This window comes from Monodelphis domestica, chromosome 2 (assembly GCF_027887165.1).
Source record: "Monodelphis domestica isolate mMonDom1 chromosome 2, mMonDom1.pri, whole genome shotgun sequence".
NCBI lineage: Eukaryota > Metazoa > Chordata > Mammalia > Didelphimorphia > Didelphidae > Monodelphis > Monodelphis domestica.
Window position 1 is genome coordinate 397261355 of NC_077228.1, and position 16235 is coordinate 397277589.

General features: G+C 36.4%; 1 protein-coding gene across 4 annotated transcripts in view; it reads left to right on the forward strand.

Moving 5' to 3' along the window:
* NCOA7 (nuclear receptor coactivator 7) overlaps window positions 1-16235 on the forward strand; it is a 226356-nt gene that overhangs the window by 60532 nt on the left and 149589 nt on the right. For 2 of the 4 annotated variants that reach the window (XM_056818725.1, XM_056818726.1), the window contains exon 3: window positions 13804-13879. The exons of the other annotated variants lie outside the window; for them this stretch is intronic. In XM_056818725.1, the coding sequence (XP_056674703.1) occupies window positions 13804-13879 (76 nt within the window). The remainder of the gene's footprint in view (window positions 1-13803; window positions 13880-16235) is intronic. 4 annotated transcript variants of the gene reach the window in all.

Below are 16235 nucleotides of genomic sequence, written 5' to 3' on the forward strand. Positions count from 1 at the left end.
CATGATGTCTTTTATAAGTGTGATTTCATTAGTGTATTTCCTTCACCCATACAGATTTTAATTCCTTCATGCTTTCTCTTCCTATATGTAATCCTTATCTGTATTTTTCTGTAAATTGTCCAAAGAAGATCTAGCCCATGGAATGAAGGCCTTACACTGTTTTTTTTTTCCTTTAATTACATCTATGATTCCAGAACTGTCTAGCAATTTTGTTTTTACTCCCCATACATGATCAACTCAGCTCCTTTCAAATCATACATATCTTTTGTTTTCTTTTACATGATTTCTCATACACAATAGTCATTTGACAACAAGCTTCAGTATCCTCTGACCATAATTCTTTACTGTTCTCATAATTTTTATTCTTTTGGGATCATGGTATTCTATAATTAAAAGCTTCATAGCATCAACATGAAAATAATAGTGTTAAAAAAATAGACTTTTCCAGCAAGAAGGAATTTGGGAACACTAATTATTTTCACAAAAACAATCCACTGTGATTGAGAGAAATTTCTCTTGATCACACCAGCCAAAATTTATAGTGTTCAGTTATTGGCCCAATTCCTTTACCTATCTGTAGTACAGTCTCCAAGATAAATAATATAAATTATCTTAAAGTCTCAATGTCATTTTAAGATATTAAAGCTTAAAGACTTTGGGTATTACCTATATTCTGATGGACTAACTCAAGGAGTTGTTTCTCTATCTGTATATCATAGTTTGGGTAATAAACATTTTTTATCCTATTTAAAATAAGAAATTTTAGTCCATTTTTTATATTATTGTAGATTTCACCAAGGAGACTTTATCATATTCTAAACCTTCATGGGATTAGTATAATGTCATTCATGAATAGGAACACTTAGAGAAGCTTTCTCTGAATAGAGAATTGCTCTCTTGGTCAAACTCTACATAAGACATCATATACAACATTAAAGAACATTTTGGTGAGCACATCTCCCAGCTTTATACTTTGCTATATGGCAGTATTCAGTGAAAATGTGAAATGTATGTTTCCTTAGTCACATATGCCAGAATATGCCAGAACTATATAATTTTAATACTTGTAGGAGACACCTGTTCAAAGAGAGCCTTCCAAGCTGCATTGGGTTCAACTAAATGAATGACTACAAAAACAATTGTGTTTACAGTTTGCCCATCAGGCACTGTTCTATACAATAGGGTTACACATACAAGCAACCAAGGCATTGTCTGCCTTCAAACGTACACTGCAATGAGGGAACACTATACATAGAGTTGGAAAGAAGATTGTCAGAATGGAGGCAGCAAGATTTGGTAATGATTGGGAAGTATGTGGTGGCATAGGCAAGATAAGGCAAAGGCCCACCTTTCAAAGTCCAAGGTCCCCAGGGTAGAGTCTGACTTCTGGTGGGAGGAAGATGATGAAGGAGGCCAAAGAGTGCAGGCAGCATGGTTTGGAAATGCTTTTTTTTAAATACTCCTCCCAAGCAGTTTGTTACCGCAAAGATGAAGGACATCATCTCTGAAACTCTGCTTTTCCTGTTCCTATGTTTTCATTAAAGATACCCTTGATGATTATGATGTGAAAGGGAATTTTTATTCCCTTGGTCTATTTTAAATCAATCAATCGAGAACTTAAAGTATCCCTACTTAACACTTAGTAAGTCATTAACAAAGAAAGTTCAGGCCCTAACAGACTAACATGCCACAAGCAGTGCCCCCCTTCCACCCCTCCAGTGCCAGGCAAATGGAAAGGCTCTGACTGATGCCTGAGATGTGCCAAGGAGAGCTGATAGGTGGAGAGAACTGTATATCAGTGGAAGCCTGAGAGAGATTCAGGGCCTTTATTCTAGCTCTTCATTCTTGGCAGCCTTTAGCCTAGGGAGCGTGAGCTCTGGTGGGATTCTTGGTGGTCTTGGCCTCGTGTGCGCTGAAGATTCTCAGCAGTTTTCAGTGCCTTTTGGCGCTTCGGATTTCAGCTTCCTGATTGGGACTTTGGATTCTGGTGAAGATTTGGCTTCCTACATTGGAGACTTGGGCTGAAGAGGGTCACTTACTTGGGTGAGACTCTTGCCCCCTCGGCATGAGAGATTGCCCTTTGCAGCTCAGCCTCTTTGGCTTGGTTTTTGGTTGTTGGAACACCTGGCAGGAGACATTCTCACTGACTGGTGAGATTTGGATTCTCATTCATGGTCTGGAGGTGCTAGGATTAGGTCTTAGGATATTTTTAGCTAGGCAATATTTTCTATCTCTTTCCTATATTTCCTACTTTACTATCTCTACCTTGCTGTAAATAAAGCTACTAAATAGCCTGACTCATAGTTTAACTTTAATTTTTATAAACAGTGACCAAAACAATTGTTTTTATTATTTTTGTCAAATCAAATTTTTAACTATTACATGTGGCCACCCAATTTTAATTATTACAATGAGGACCATTCTCTAAAAGATTTTATACAGATGAAAAATCATGCATATATGTCACAAGTTCTTATAGCTTCTTTTTTGTTCTTTTGGAATTTTTCCCTCTAAATGAGATTTTAAATATTTCTTGAGAACCTTAAATTTGTATTCCAACCAGAATGTTATTCTTTTGCATGTATTTAATTAGGTTTGGTCACTTTTCCCAGAGACTATTAACTATCATTTGTACTATTATATAGTGTGGTCTAAAAGCACTAAGACTTTTGGATCACCCTATATGAAAGGAAATAAAAGCAGTAGAAAAAACTGTAAATATACAACACCCTCAATTTTTTGCCTAAAAGTAATATTAGTTTTCCTAACCATACAAAGCCTCATTTACACAGAAATGGTTCTTTGAACAGCCTTGTGTTTCATAGGCATTTAATAAGTGTTTGTTAAATCAAATTTGATATGTAAACACCTCTTAAAAATTCTTTTGTTGTTAAATAAATTTAAATTTTAAAATAAGATTGAGATAGAATCTTACTACAGAGAATGCTAGTCGTGGAATCAGGAAGATTTACTTTCAGATCTTATCTCTGATACTTAAAAAATGTGGGGCAATGAGCAAGTCACTTAAATTCTCTAAATCCAAGGCAAGTAAGACTGTAAATTATAGAACGGTTGAGATCTACATAAGTAGAGGGAATTCTTCACCAGCAATTAATTGCCCCACTAAAGAAAAGTATTTGAATTAAAATAAAGTAAGATTAATCAGTTACCTCTCTTACCTATATTGATTGAACAGAGGTTTGTAAAGTAGCCTTAGGGTATGGTATTAAATGTATCACCAGAATGTTATGAAGTAGAAAAAATTCTATGAACAGTTGATAATTAGAACAAAATAGGATTTTAGCAAAAGGTGATTTTTGACAGAAATCCTACCACTAGGCCAGGTAAAATATTGTGAAATTCTGTTTTTCTTAGAAATATTTCCATTCATCAGGACTGCCTGAAAATCTTTAAAATAGCTTTTGTGAAGTGGGAATATAAACATTCTCTTTTAGTCTTAAATTTTCTCAGTACTAATATATGGAGTGCTAGGCCATGTGATTAACCAGCAAAAGCTCTCTTCCAAAACTATTTCCCATGGAAAAAACATTGGTGTCTTTTAAGAAAATTATTACTTATTGCCAATTAGAATGATGAGATTCTTGCACGAACACTAAATTTTGTTTACTGCTCATGTTTCCCATTGGGTTGATTGAATTAGAAGCAGGCAGTTCATAAGGAAACTGTTTACACGGACCACGAAATTCATCATCAGGGAAAATATCCAAGGTCAAGTTTGGATACAGTCTATTTCCAGGAAATTGTTAACTTTTTCTAAAGACAAGAGAGGGGGAAAGGAACATAAACATTTAACTGTTAACACTTTAGTGGCTTGATAATTTGCTTTACTTTTTAAGAATTAATTGTCACTTAATCTCTCTAAGTTGAAGTTCTCCTATCTGTAACTTTAAGACAATATCAGTAGTTCATATCATGGACTCCTTTGGCAGTCTGATAAAATCTATAGACCTCTACTCAGAATAATGTTTTTAAATGTATAAAATAAAACTAGCAATTCTTCCACTGATGTAGTTTCTACACAGTGTTACAAAGGAACTGAATTATATTGACATAGTTATCAAGAAATTTTTTTAAAAATCAGGTTTACAGAGCCCAAATTAAGAACCCCTGGACTAGATGATTTCCAAAGGCCTCTTCAGCCTTAAATCAAGTGATCCTATGACTCACTTATTCCAATCTTGGGCCAAAGCCTTGAGATACTTTTTTTCAAGTGCATTTTTAAACTTTTTCTAATTATCCATGGTTTAGAATCTCCAATAACATGACAAAAGCAAGTACTCTACCAAGAAATGTTTTCATTTCATAATTACAAGAAACCCATTATTTGTTTTCAGTTTAGATATCATTGATTTGATTGGGGAAAATATACCTCCCTTTCCTTCCAACTCTATCAGAAAAATAAAAATGAAAATTCTTGTAGAAACAGTGCCTTCTTCCCAAATTCAAGTAAAGTATATATGCTTTTTCATATTTTCTTCCATTGGGTGTAATCTGAGGTAATTAAGTAAATATTCAACACCAGTCCCATTAAGACAAGGTTTTGACAGATTTGATAGTAAATAGACTTAAAAGCTTTTGAAAAGAATTCTGTATTTGATGTGAAAGAAAAAGCACTAACATAAATGGCTTTGGTCAGGTGGGTCTACTTTTACTAGAAAGAAGATCCTGTATTTTGAAGAAACTTAAGAAGTTGCTACACATTTGATTTGCTTTGGTTTAAGATGAAGCATTTTATTCTAAATTAGGATGTCTTTCTCCCTTATATCACCCTTCCTCCATTAAATTTTTCCCCCCTTTTCTTTCTATTATGGTGAGTCTTTCTTTTCATCTTGGTCCTCTTTCTCCCTCAAAAAAGATATGATTCTGTTAGTCCTTTGACCTCCATTGGAAGAAGGGAAAAATATTTTGGTGTTAGTCATCAAATGATATTGGCACTCTTTGCCATCATGAAAGGGACTTCCTGTTTTAATGGAGCCCTTGTGTTGGGAGGAGGCTTAGTCAAAATGCACTATTGAACATTTCTGTCTCTTGGGAGAAGTGGATATGAAATTATACCAAGCTTGAGTATATTTTGATTTATCTTAATATATAGTTCCTCTTTCCATTTTTTATTTTGTGCTGTGAAACTGCCACTCTATGGATTGTTCAGCAGTAACCTCTATATCAAATGTGGAATATTAATAGTGAAAGAGAAAAAATATACCAAAGTGGTGAAAATAGGGTTTGGAATTTTATAGTCAGTGTAAAGGAAAACATTATATACCAGCTTATTTTCTACAAGATGGCTTTTTTTTTTTCAGTTAATTTTGATAATGTTAAAATTGCCTCTGTATTACTTGGTTAGATGGCTATGTAATCTTGTTATCTTCATTTTACATAATTATTGAGCATTTCTTGAGTCTGACTTTTTATGATGAAATACCACATAAAAGACCTCCTAAGATAGATATATATTACATAATGTATACATATATACACATACATGTATAAGGATATGATTGAATTTACCATAGTATGAGAAGATAAAAGTATGGAATGTTTTTAAAACCTTAACATGAAGATATATTTTTTCTACAAGTTCCATTGTTAATGAAGTATATTTGCTATACTTGCTCCTGAAATATTATGCTATATTTACTAAGAAGATAGAATAGCACTAATTCCTTACATCCACATAGAAATAGCATTTAAGATGTGGTTTGACTTAAATGCTGATTCAGTTCAAATCTAAAGCAAAACTGAAGATACTTTTTGGTATTTAGTATATTCAGGAAAAATTCAACTTGGTACAAAATCTACAAAGAGAAGGTATGACTCCTTTTAACTAAGTAATTGGATTCCTAGTCTTCTGATTCCTGGTTAACTATCTCATCTTTACTTCTTTGTGTTTTGGTTTGTTTTTTTTAATCCTTACCTTCCTAGAATCTTAGAATCAATACTATGTATTGGTTCTAAGGCAGAATAGTGGTAAGGTCTAGGTGATAGGGGTTAAGTGACTTGCCCAGGGTCACACAACTAAGGAATTTTACTTGTTGGATGAATTCTTTTCATTCTCTCTTTTAGCTATGCTTTCTCTTTACTTTCTGTAATTTAGATAAAGACATAGAAGGGGCCACTAAGTCACATGGTGAGAGTGCCAGGCTAGGAGTCAGGAGGACCAGGGGTCAGATTTGGTCTTAGATACTCCCCAGCTGTGTGACTCTGGGCAAAGTCACCTAACCATAATTGCTTAGCCTTTACTGCTCTTCTGTATTATTAGTATTGATTCTAAAACAGAAGGTAAGGGTTTTTAAAAGAAGTAAAACAAAAGCATAGATGGCAAGATTATCAGGCAAGATTTAGATGATCTGAGACTGAAAGAATTAGTAGTGTTAGCCACTATATCAGGACAGAAAGATCTCTACAGGAATGGGCTAACTATGGATACTTGAAGAGCGATAATTTTAAAATCGAATCACCTGCTCAAATAAAGAAAAGATCCTTGATGTGTGAGTAGCCAGAGGTTCACATGATAAACTTTCAGGGATTTTACTGCACTTTTGCTAGGTTTTCTTACATGGTAGTCTATGGACCACCTTACATGCATGTGCCTTCCCCCCCCCCAACCCCACTTGAGGAATTCACTCTTGCCTTCCTTCAAAGCATAACTTAGGTGCCTTTTTCCTGATCTCTCCAGTTAATAATAATCTTCTCTTCCAAATGTCCTATTTACCATTTGCATGTGTATGTGTATGTATATGCAGGAATTTTCTTGGCCAGTGGAGGGGGGAGGCAGGGAATATGTATTCCTAGTGCCTAGCATATTGCTGGAAACAGAGTGAGCTTTACTAAATAAATATTTGTTGAGCTGAAATTGATTTGCCTTGTTTGATTAGCAGCACCCAATAATTTAACTTTGTGATGTCATCCTCTATCCTAAAAAGTATTTATCGATCAATGAAGTGAATTTAAATTAATTTTAGCTTGATAAGTTATTAGACCTACTGAAAGCCATAAAGCCAGGATTGGAATTCATATATTTAAATAATAAATATATTGAGTTATTCTACATACAAAAGAGCTATTAAAAAAAATTTTTTTCCCGGTAGTATATAGTCCAAATGATGAAGAATGTAAAGGTTTGGTATTTATGTTTGGTTTGTGGAAACATTTTCCTTTAGGACTTAGAAAAAAAAACCTTGAAATTCCCATTGTCTCAAAGTAACTTAGAAAGTCTCCACATTCCCACTAAGTGACAAAAATTTCCGTTTTTCTCCTTTCCTCTCTGACAACTGGGTGTGGTGAGAATTCCACACCTTTTAAGTTTCCTTTAGATTCCAGACAAAAAGACCACTTTAAAGGAATCTCCAGGACACTTTGGTGTCACAGCAAAGGCAGTGACTAGCATTTAGGCCAAGTGGTTACAGTCATGTTTTTCTGTCATGTGCTTCTGTAGGAAAGAAGATACAAACTAATTCATTCAACATTAAACTTAATTATACGGTGGGTAGCTCAGTGGATTGAGAGCCAGGCCTAGAGACAGGAGGCCCTAGGTTCAAATCTGGCTTCAGACACTTTCCAGCTGTGTGACCCTGGGCAAATCACTTAAACCCCCATTGCCTAGCCCCTACTGCTCTTCTGCCTTAAAACCAACACAGTGTTGATTCTTTTCTTTTTTTTAAGCCTTTACCCTCCAGTTTGGAATCAATACTGTGTATTGGTTCCAAGGCAAAAGAGCAGTAAGGGCTAGGCAATGGGCATGGGGGGGGGGGGTGAAGTGACTTGCCCAGGGTCACACAACTAGAAAGTTTCTGAGGCCAGATTTGAACCTAGCACCTCCTGAGAGGCTGGTTATTTTACTTAGCAAAGACAATTGAAATAGATTTCAACTTAGTCATTTAGAAGTGATTCAACAAATTGATTATGGATATATTGGGGGGTGCAGGATATGGAACTAGGGGGATAAACTATATATTCCAGAAAGAAGCTAAAAAAAAGAGATACTTTTAGATAATTTTCTCCAATATCTACCTCCTATGCATGTTGTAGCCATGATCTCCTTGATCTATTGCCTTGACCATAGGGCTCTCTATTTACCAGTTTTACCTCTCTTTTTCAGGTCCCAAAGTGTTCTGTGACTGAATTAGTTTAGGAAATGTTTATCTAAATCAGTTTTCACCTTCCTCTTCCTGTTTATTCATAGACTTGAAAAGAGTTGAGCTCTCTTACTTTTATATTCCCAAAGAATTTCTGATGTGGAATAAAAATTTCCAAAGGAAGAAAGCTTTTCCTTTTGAATGATTTTGAGTATTTTGAGATTTGAGGTATTATCTTATATACTAAAGCTTCTATTAGTAGCTCACTGGTGTGCTATTCCTTAAACCCCCATTTAGAGTAGTTTGTTCAATAACTATTTAATTGCCTACTGTGGGCAAAGTACATGCCAGGCACTAGGTGACTTAGTCCTTAATCATCAATTTTTACCAGTGTGAATAGGGTGGGTAGAAATAATAATAATGTCCTTAAACCAGAAGGGAATAAGTGCAAAGATCATTTCTGAGTAGGGGCTTTAACTTGGCTATTTTCTACCTGCTCCCACCCTTTTTCACCTGGGACATGATCCCTTCCCTAGGGCAGTCTCTCAACACCTCATACCTGGACAGTTGTAAAAACCTTGTGGTGGGTCTTAGGGTTTCCAGCTTCTTCCATCTCCATCCATCTCCAATCTGCCCTCAACTTAGATGTCAAATCAGCCTTCCTGAAACTAAGGTTTGACCATATCACCTCCTACTCAGTCAGCTCCCATGGCTTCCTGTTTTTGCAGGATAAAATATAAAGTTCTCTGTTTGGCTTTTAAAGCCTTTCATAACTTTACATCTTCCTTCCTTTCCAGTTTTCTTATACATACTCTATTACCTCTGATATTGCTTGCTCTTCCTCACTAAGGGCACTCAGCTTCCAGAGTATTTTGACTCTTCCCCATCCCTAGAGCTCTTTCTCTCCCCTCATCTCCACCTCCTGGCTTCCTTGGCTTTCTTTAGGTCTCAGCTAAAGTCCCACCTTCTGTAAGAATCCTTTCCCAATCTTCCTCAAACTACCTCTATTTTATCCTCTATTTATCTTGTTTGTACCTAGTTGTTTGCTTATTGTCTGCCAGACCAGACCAATCTTCTTGAGAGTAAAGACTTTTTTTTGCCTTTGGGTCCCTAATGCTTAACACAATACCTGGAGCACTAGAGGGCTTAATAAATACTAGTTGACTTGACTGTTCTCCCACCTTGCAAACCAGACCATGGAGGCCATTTTTTGGATAGAAAATGTCATGGAAATGACTAGTATGGACTTGGATGGACTTTGAGAGAGAGTAAAGGATAGAAGAGCCTGGCATACTTTGATTCCATTCCTAAGGAATGGAAAATTTTTTCAAAAGCATTGATATGCAGAGGAAATAATTACAGATTAGTCATTCAATCAAGAAAAACTAAGCCCTTATGCTAATTGCTTGGTGATACAAAGATATAAGTGAAAGCCCTTGCCTTGGAGAAGATTACAATATATCAGAGCTATATGAATAAAGGCTAAGTCAGGAAATTTTCAAATATGTAAATACTAATTTAAAATAGTTTTCAGATTCTGATTTTAAAAAAATTATCAATACACTTTCTTTTGTAAAGTCCCTGAATTTTGAATACTTCAGCTTTATTAACCAAGTGATAGTAAACAACTAAACTTATTCAGCAAGTATTTATAAAACATCAACTATGGGATCAGGACCTATACTAAGAACTGGGGATACAAAGAAAAGCAAAAAGTGTCTCTGCTCTCAAGGTGCTCATGGTCTATTGAGGGAAACAACATGCAAACAACTAAACAAGATATATACAGGATAAATTGGGCATGGCAATAAGAGTAAGGAAAACTGAGAAAGACCTCTCTTTAGCTGAAACTTGAAAGAAGCCAGGTCATTTAGGAGGTGGAGCTGAGGAAGAAAAGAATTCTAGGAATGAAGGACAGCCAGTGACAGTTCATGGCATCAGAAGATGGAGTGTCATTTGTGAGAAACAATAAGGAGGCCAGTGTCACTGGATGGATGAGTATATGGCAGATAAGGAAGAAGTATTGTATAGGAATACTGAAAAACTAGGAAGAAACCAATTACAAAGGGCTTTTAAAGTCAAATGTAGAATTTTACATTTGATTCTGAAGGTAATAGGGAATCATTAGAGTTTGTTGAATACAGGAGTGATATTGAAAGAACGTTATTTTAGAAAAATCAATGTAATTGCTTGGGTGGAAAATGAGCTAGCGTGGGGCTAGACTAATGTAAGAAGACAACCAGCAGGCTACTGCACAGCTAGGGAATTCTAATAACATGTGTTTTTTTAAATGACTAATATAATTTTAGATAAAATGAAAACAGCTAAATCTTTAAATTTTGAAATATAGTTTTTTCTACTCTACTTCCATAGGTTGATCTGTACTAGCTTCCACAACTGTTTTGAATGAGAAATGTTGTTAGCTTTGCAGCTTACAGACAGTGAGTTAGAGTTAGTGGCATTTATGTGTACACTAATTCTAGGGAGAACAGGCATTTGGACAAAGCATAAGAACCTACAGAAGGAAAACAAGAAGCAAAATTGCCCAGATGTTTGAACACAAACAACATGTAGTTCAGCATATGAAGTCTGTCTAGGTCTGATAAGAGTTGATAAATTTCATCTTAATTCCTCCTTAGCAAGTCATCATCAACAGTATTTGGATGTTTTTTCAATTCAGGACACTGAGAAATATTCTGAAAAGCATAAAAGTTCACATAGTGATCTGTATACTGAGCTAGATAGATAGAGTGTTGGGCCTAGATACCTACTAGCTGTGTGACCCTGGGCAAATCACTTTGTCTTGTTTGCCTCAGTTCCTCATCTGTAAAATGAAGAAGGAAATGGCAAATCACTCTAGTTTATATTTGACAAGAAAACCATAAATGGGGTCACAGAGTCAGGCATGACCAAAATGATTAAACAACAATGAACACATATTGGGTTAATATCTTAAAACTGGAAGAAACCCCGATCAGTAAGGTAACACATCTACTGTAAACTCGTACCAAATTTAGGGATACTTTCTAAAACATTCCTGACAAGTATTACAAACTTCTACACACCCACAAATACTTTCCACAAGGGGTTTATTTTGCTTACAATCAGACTCTGAATCTATTGCTTTCTCGGTCAGTACTCGTTGGAAACCAAAGGAATTTTGGAACTTTTCCCATTAGATAATTAGTTACTAAGATTTTGTTATCATAGCTCCTAAAATTTGATATAATTTCTTAGGAATTTGAACTGGGATCCATAGCTGCTCACACCAGCTTCACAGACTAACATAGAAACATATACAAAGATCTTCACTCAGAAGTTTTCTCTTACATTTTCCCACCCAGTTCATACTGATCGCTCCTCCATTCTTTCATTCCCTCTCAGACATATTATACTTATGTAAGATTAGATCTGATCTTGCACCTTCCCTGCTTAAAAACCTTTTGCTGCCTGTCACCTACTACCTGTAGAACAAAAGGGCAAACTCCTTGGCCAGGCAGGGAAAGCCCTTCACAGTCAGGCTCCTGTCTCACTTGTCTGTTTTATTTCTTTGTCCTCTTCTTTACAAACTCAATAGTTAAGATCAAGTATTCTTCATTTTCTGTGTGTTATGGTTTCCTTTGGCAATCTGAGGAAGTCTATGCACCCCTCCCCAGAATAATATTTTTAAGTGCATAAAATACAAAAGTTTATGAAGAAAAAATTAGTCATCAAAATATTGATTAAAAAAAATAAACAAGCTAAGAAAAAAATTCCACAGTTCCCATTTAAGAATCACAAATCTAGACAATCTGAACCATATGAACTTTAGCTCAAAACTGACCAATATATTAATCCTTATGCCTAATAGGTTGAATTTTCCATCTCCTACCCTATTTACTCAGGCTGGCCCTTATGCCTTAGAATGTTCTTTCTCTCCCTCTCTGCTTATGAGCGGAACAATCTTTCTTTTGTCAAAACTCAGCTCAGTCACAATCTCTTCTGTGAAGTCTTTCCTGATTCCCAAAGTTGGTAGTATACTTTCTCTCTCTCTCTCTCTCTTCTCTCTCTCTCTCTCTCTCTCTCTCTCTCTCTCTCTCTCTCTCTCTCCCCCCCTCTTTCCCTCTCCCTCCTCTCCACATATATCTCTCTCCTCTTTTCAGTTTATCTCATGCTATAATTATTTGTTCTACATATTGTTTATCCTTTCAGTTGATAAAAGTACCTTGATAGCAGAGATTGTTCCCATTCCCATATTTTTTTCTCTGATTCTCAAAGCTATCATGAAAGACTTTTTCAAAATGTCTTGTTTCAGTCGAGGTATGCTTTATTTTTGGCATTTCCTTCATCTGCTATCTTGGTAGAAAGAAAGAGAGAGAGAGAGAGAAGGAGGGAGGGAGGGAGGGAGGGAGGAAGTAAAGGAAGGAAGGAAGGAAGGAAGGAAGGAAGGAAGGAAGGAAGGAAGGAAGGAAGGAAGGAAGGAAGGAAGGAAGGAAGGAAGGAAGGAAGGAAGGAAGGAGGGAGGGAGGGAGGGAGGGAGGGAGGGAGGGAGGGAGGGAGGGAGGGAGGGAAGGAAGGAAGGAAGGAAGGAAGGAAGGAAGGAAGGAAGGAAGGAAGGAAGGAAGGAAGGAAGGAAGGAAGGAAGGAAGGAAGGAAGGAAGGAAGGAAGGAAGGAAGGAAGGAAGGAAGGAAGGAAGGAAGGAAGGAAGGAAGGAAGGAAGTTTTACATAACCAACAGTGAACTCATTGTGTTTCTTGGTAATCACTATTTCCTTTTGTATGCCTACAAGCAATTTGTTTGGTAATTTGTTCCAAAATTTTTCTGAAAATTAATGTTAGATTCCCTGCTTAGTAGTTTGGGGTAAATACTCCTCCTTTTACCCCTTTTTAAAAAATCAGGACCATTCTTTTCTTCCAAGGTTCTGTCACATTTAATAATAATCTCAGGCTAGCAGTTTCAGACTGAGTGGGAGACCCTCAGGAGAATGACAATCCACATCAAGTGGGAGCTAATCTCAAACCGAAGTCAAGTGACTCTTCATCTCCAGAAGCCCTTTCCCAGTATATCACACCCTCCTTCCCAGGAGGATCAAACTCTGGACCTTCAGCTTGAGAGACTGATGAGACTTATGAGACTGATGCACTGCCTATAGTGCCAAAGAATCACTCCTCAAATGACTCTTCATCTCCCAAAGCCCTTTCCCAGTATATCACACCCTCCTTCCGAAGTGGATTGTCATTCCCCTGAGGGTCTCCCACTCAGTCTGAAACTGCTAGCCTGAGATTCCCTTCAGGGTACATTCTCATGGGAAAAGGGAACAAGTACAAACTTTGGGGTCTCCAACCTATAAGCTAGTCCTGAAACTTGGGGTTCATCAGATCCCACTAGGCCACAAGATTGGGGTTCCTAGATTCCATGTTGACACTCTGAACGAAGCATAGATCTCTGAGGCACTCTTGTGGAGATCTTCTTCCAACTTAACATTGAATCATTAAAAAACTATTACCTCTTTAAACAACAGTATTTTAATTAATCCATGTCTATTATTGAATCCAAATCACTACAAATTTTCCAGAAGAATAGCATGAACTTCTTTAATTCAATGCTTTGCTAAAATCAAGTTAAACTGTAAACACAACATTCCTTTATCTAGTTCTCATTTAGTAATACTAACACAAAAAGAAAATAAGATTAGTCTGATATGATCTATACTTCACTCCTTGCCAGGTCTACTGCAAGAGCCATCTAACTTCTCCTTGTTTCTTCTCTTCATTGAAAATCCATCCTCCACTTGGCTGCCAAGGTGAATTTTCTGAAGCGAAGATCTAACCATGCCACTTTGCTTACTCAAAAAACCCCATTGGTTCCCTGTTATTGCTAGGACCAAATATAATATTCTCTATTTAGCTTTTAAAGACATTCTCCCTTTCTGACTTTCTTGCACTTATTCCCCTCCATGAACTCTACATCTATACTGTCTCACTTGCAGATTGCACTTGATCTCCTGTCTGTGCCTTTGCAATAGCTATTCTCCCTACCTGGAACCTTCTGCATCTCCATCTTCATCTCCACCTTAATTGCTCTGGGTTCCTTCAAACCTCAGCTCAAATCCCACCTTCCACAGGAGATCTTTTATGATCTCTTCCTACCCCACCCCACCCCCTGGCTTGTAATGCCCTGCCCTTTCAAATAACCTTCAAATAATGTGTATATTTCTTGCATGTACCTAGATATTTACATGTTGTATCCTCCATTAAAATGTGTACTCCTTGAGAGTAGGGACTGATCTTTTGGTGTACCTGTTTTTATCTTTTCTTTTTAGTATTCTTTATGGTTAGTATACTTCTTGCCACATAGTAAATGCTTTATAAGTGCTTATTAACTGCCAAAAAAAGACCATGCTGACTCTTGTAAAGGATAATTTTAGCATTTTGACCTAAACTATATTAATTATTGGTCACCATGGATATCCCAAATTAAAAAAATACCTAAGTCAGCTGGAAATTTATGGTGATTTAATTAATATAGTGGAAAGAAATTAAGAAGGGAGAAGGGAAGGGTGTAGGATTTCTCCTGCCTGGCTTGTGCCAGGGGGAAGATTAGAGGCTTTAGGAAGGTATGGTTTTAGAGAGTAAAAGAGGAAGGAATCAGCCTGAACTCCAAGAGGGCTCAGCCAAGATGCCTGAACCTGAATTAGCTCAAGGGCAAACTCACCACCAAAACCCAGACAAATAGTTGCCACCATGCCAAGATGTCGAAACACTAACATGCTGCCATCCAGAGCCACCTCTCCAGGGAAAAGGGTCAAAGAGAGGAAGTGATGTGCCCTATATAGACGGTTTTACGTCATTTTGCTGCATCTCATCAGTATCAATGTTAGCTTAGCTTGACTTAGGACAGCCCAGGAGTCTGTCAGCTGTTTCTGCACATGTCTGTTGAAGGCCATCTTCTTAGATACTTAATCCTTGAGTATGGATGCAGACATTCCTGACCTCATTAAACTAAGTAGGGTGGAGCAATGTAGAGTTCCCAAGACCTGATTCTGTTAGACCAAGTGTCTCCATTGTTATAAATCAGGAAATAGCTAAATCAAATCTTCTAAAGTATGGTCTGAGTAGGGTGGAGTAGTTTTAGAATTCACACTCTTTGTGATCACTGTTTCATTTTCTTTATGTTTACTAACTGTTCCTTTAATATAGACAAAAAGTTTTGCCAGAACTTGAAGATAAGCTTACAGCCTATATATAATCTACAGATTCCATTCACTTTCCTTTTTTGAAAATTGAAACATTTGTGCTTCCAAAGTCCTTGGCATCATCCCATTCTCTACAATCTTTCAAAAGTCACTAAGAGTGTCTCACAATCACCATTCTTTCAATACCTTGGACTGTAATTCATCTGAACTTAGCAAACCCGTCAAGGACAGCTAGATAATCTTTTAAATATTTTGATATTTCTCTTTGGTTTTAATTCCCTATTAACTTTATTTGTTTCCAGTCCAAAGAATAAGTTGAATAGTTCTTTTTTCTCTGTCATCTGTTATAAATTCCTCATCTCCTGAGTGGTATCTTGATCTTATTTGTTTCCTTAACATAGCTTTAGAAGTTCTTTTGGCTGAATTTAACTCAATGTATTTAATTAAACCCATTGGCCCTGATTTCAACATCTGAAAATGGGGATAATAATAATATCATTTAACCTCCCAAGGTTGTTGTAATGATAAAATAATATTTGTAAAGCTCTTCACAAACTTTAAAAGCCATGTAAATGCTAGTTATTGTTGTTATTCCTTTTTAGCATTCTTTGTCACCCACAGATTATTCTGAGCTTAAAAAGTCCTAATAGTATTCTTACACGATTTTAAGGTTTTCAGATATTTGTTCAAAACAACACTATGAGGTGTAGGTAGTTGCAAATGTTAATATCCTCATTTTGCAAATGAGGAAGTTGAAGGTTAGAGAGATTAAATGACTTCTTCATTGTCATGGAGCTGGTGCTCTGAAGAGGATATGAACAAATATCTCCTGACTTCATGTTTTTCAACTATTTCATGTTTGTTGTTGTTTATAGTAATTTCAATCATGACTGACTCTTCATGACTCCATTTGAGGTTTTCCTGGCAAAGAGGCTGGAGTAGTTTTCCATTTCTTTCTCCAGCT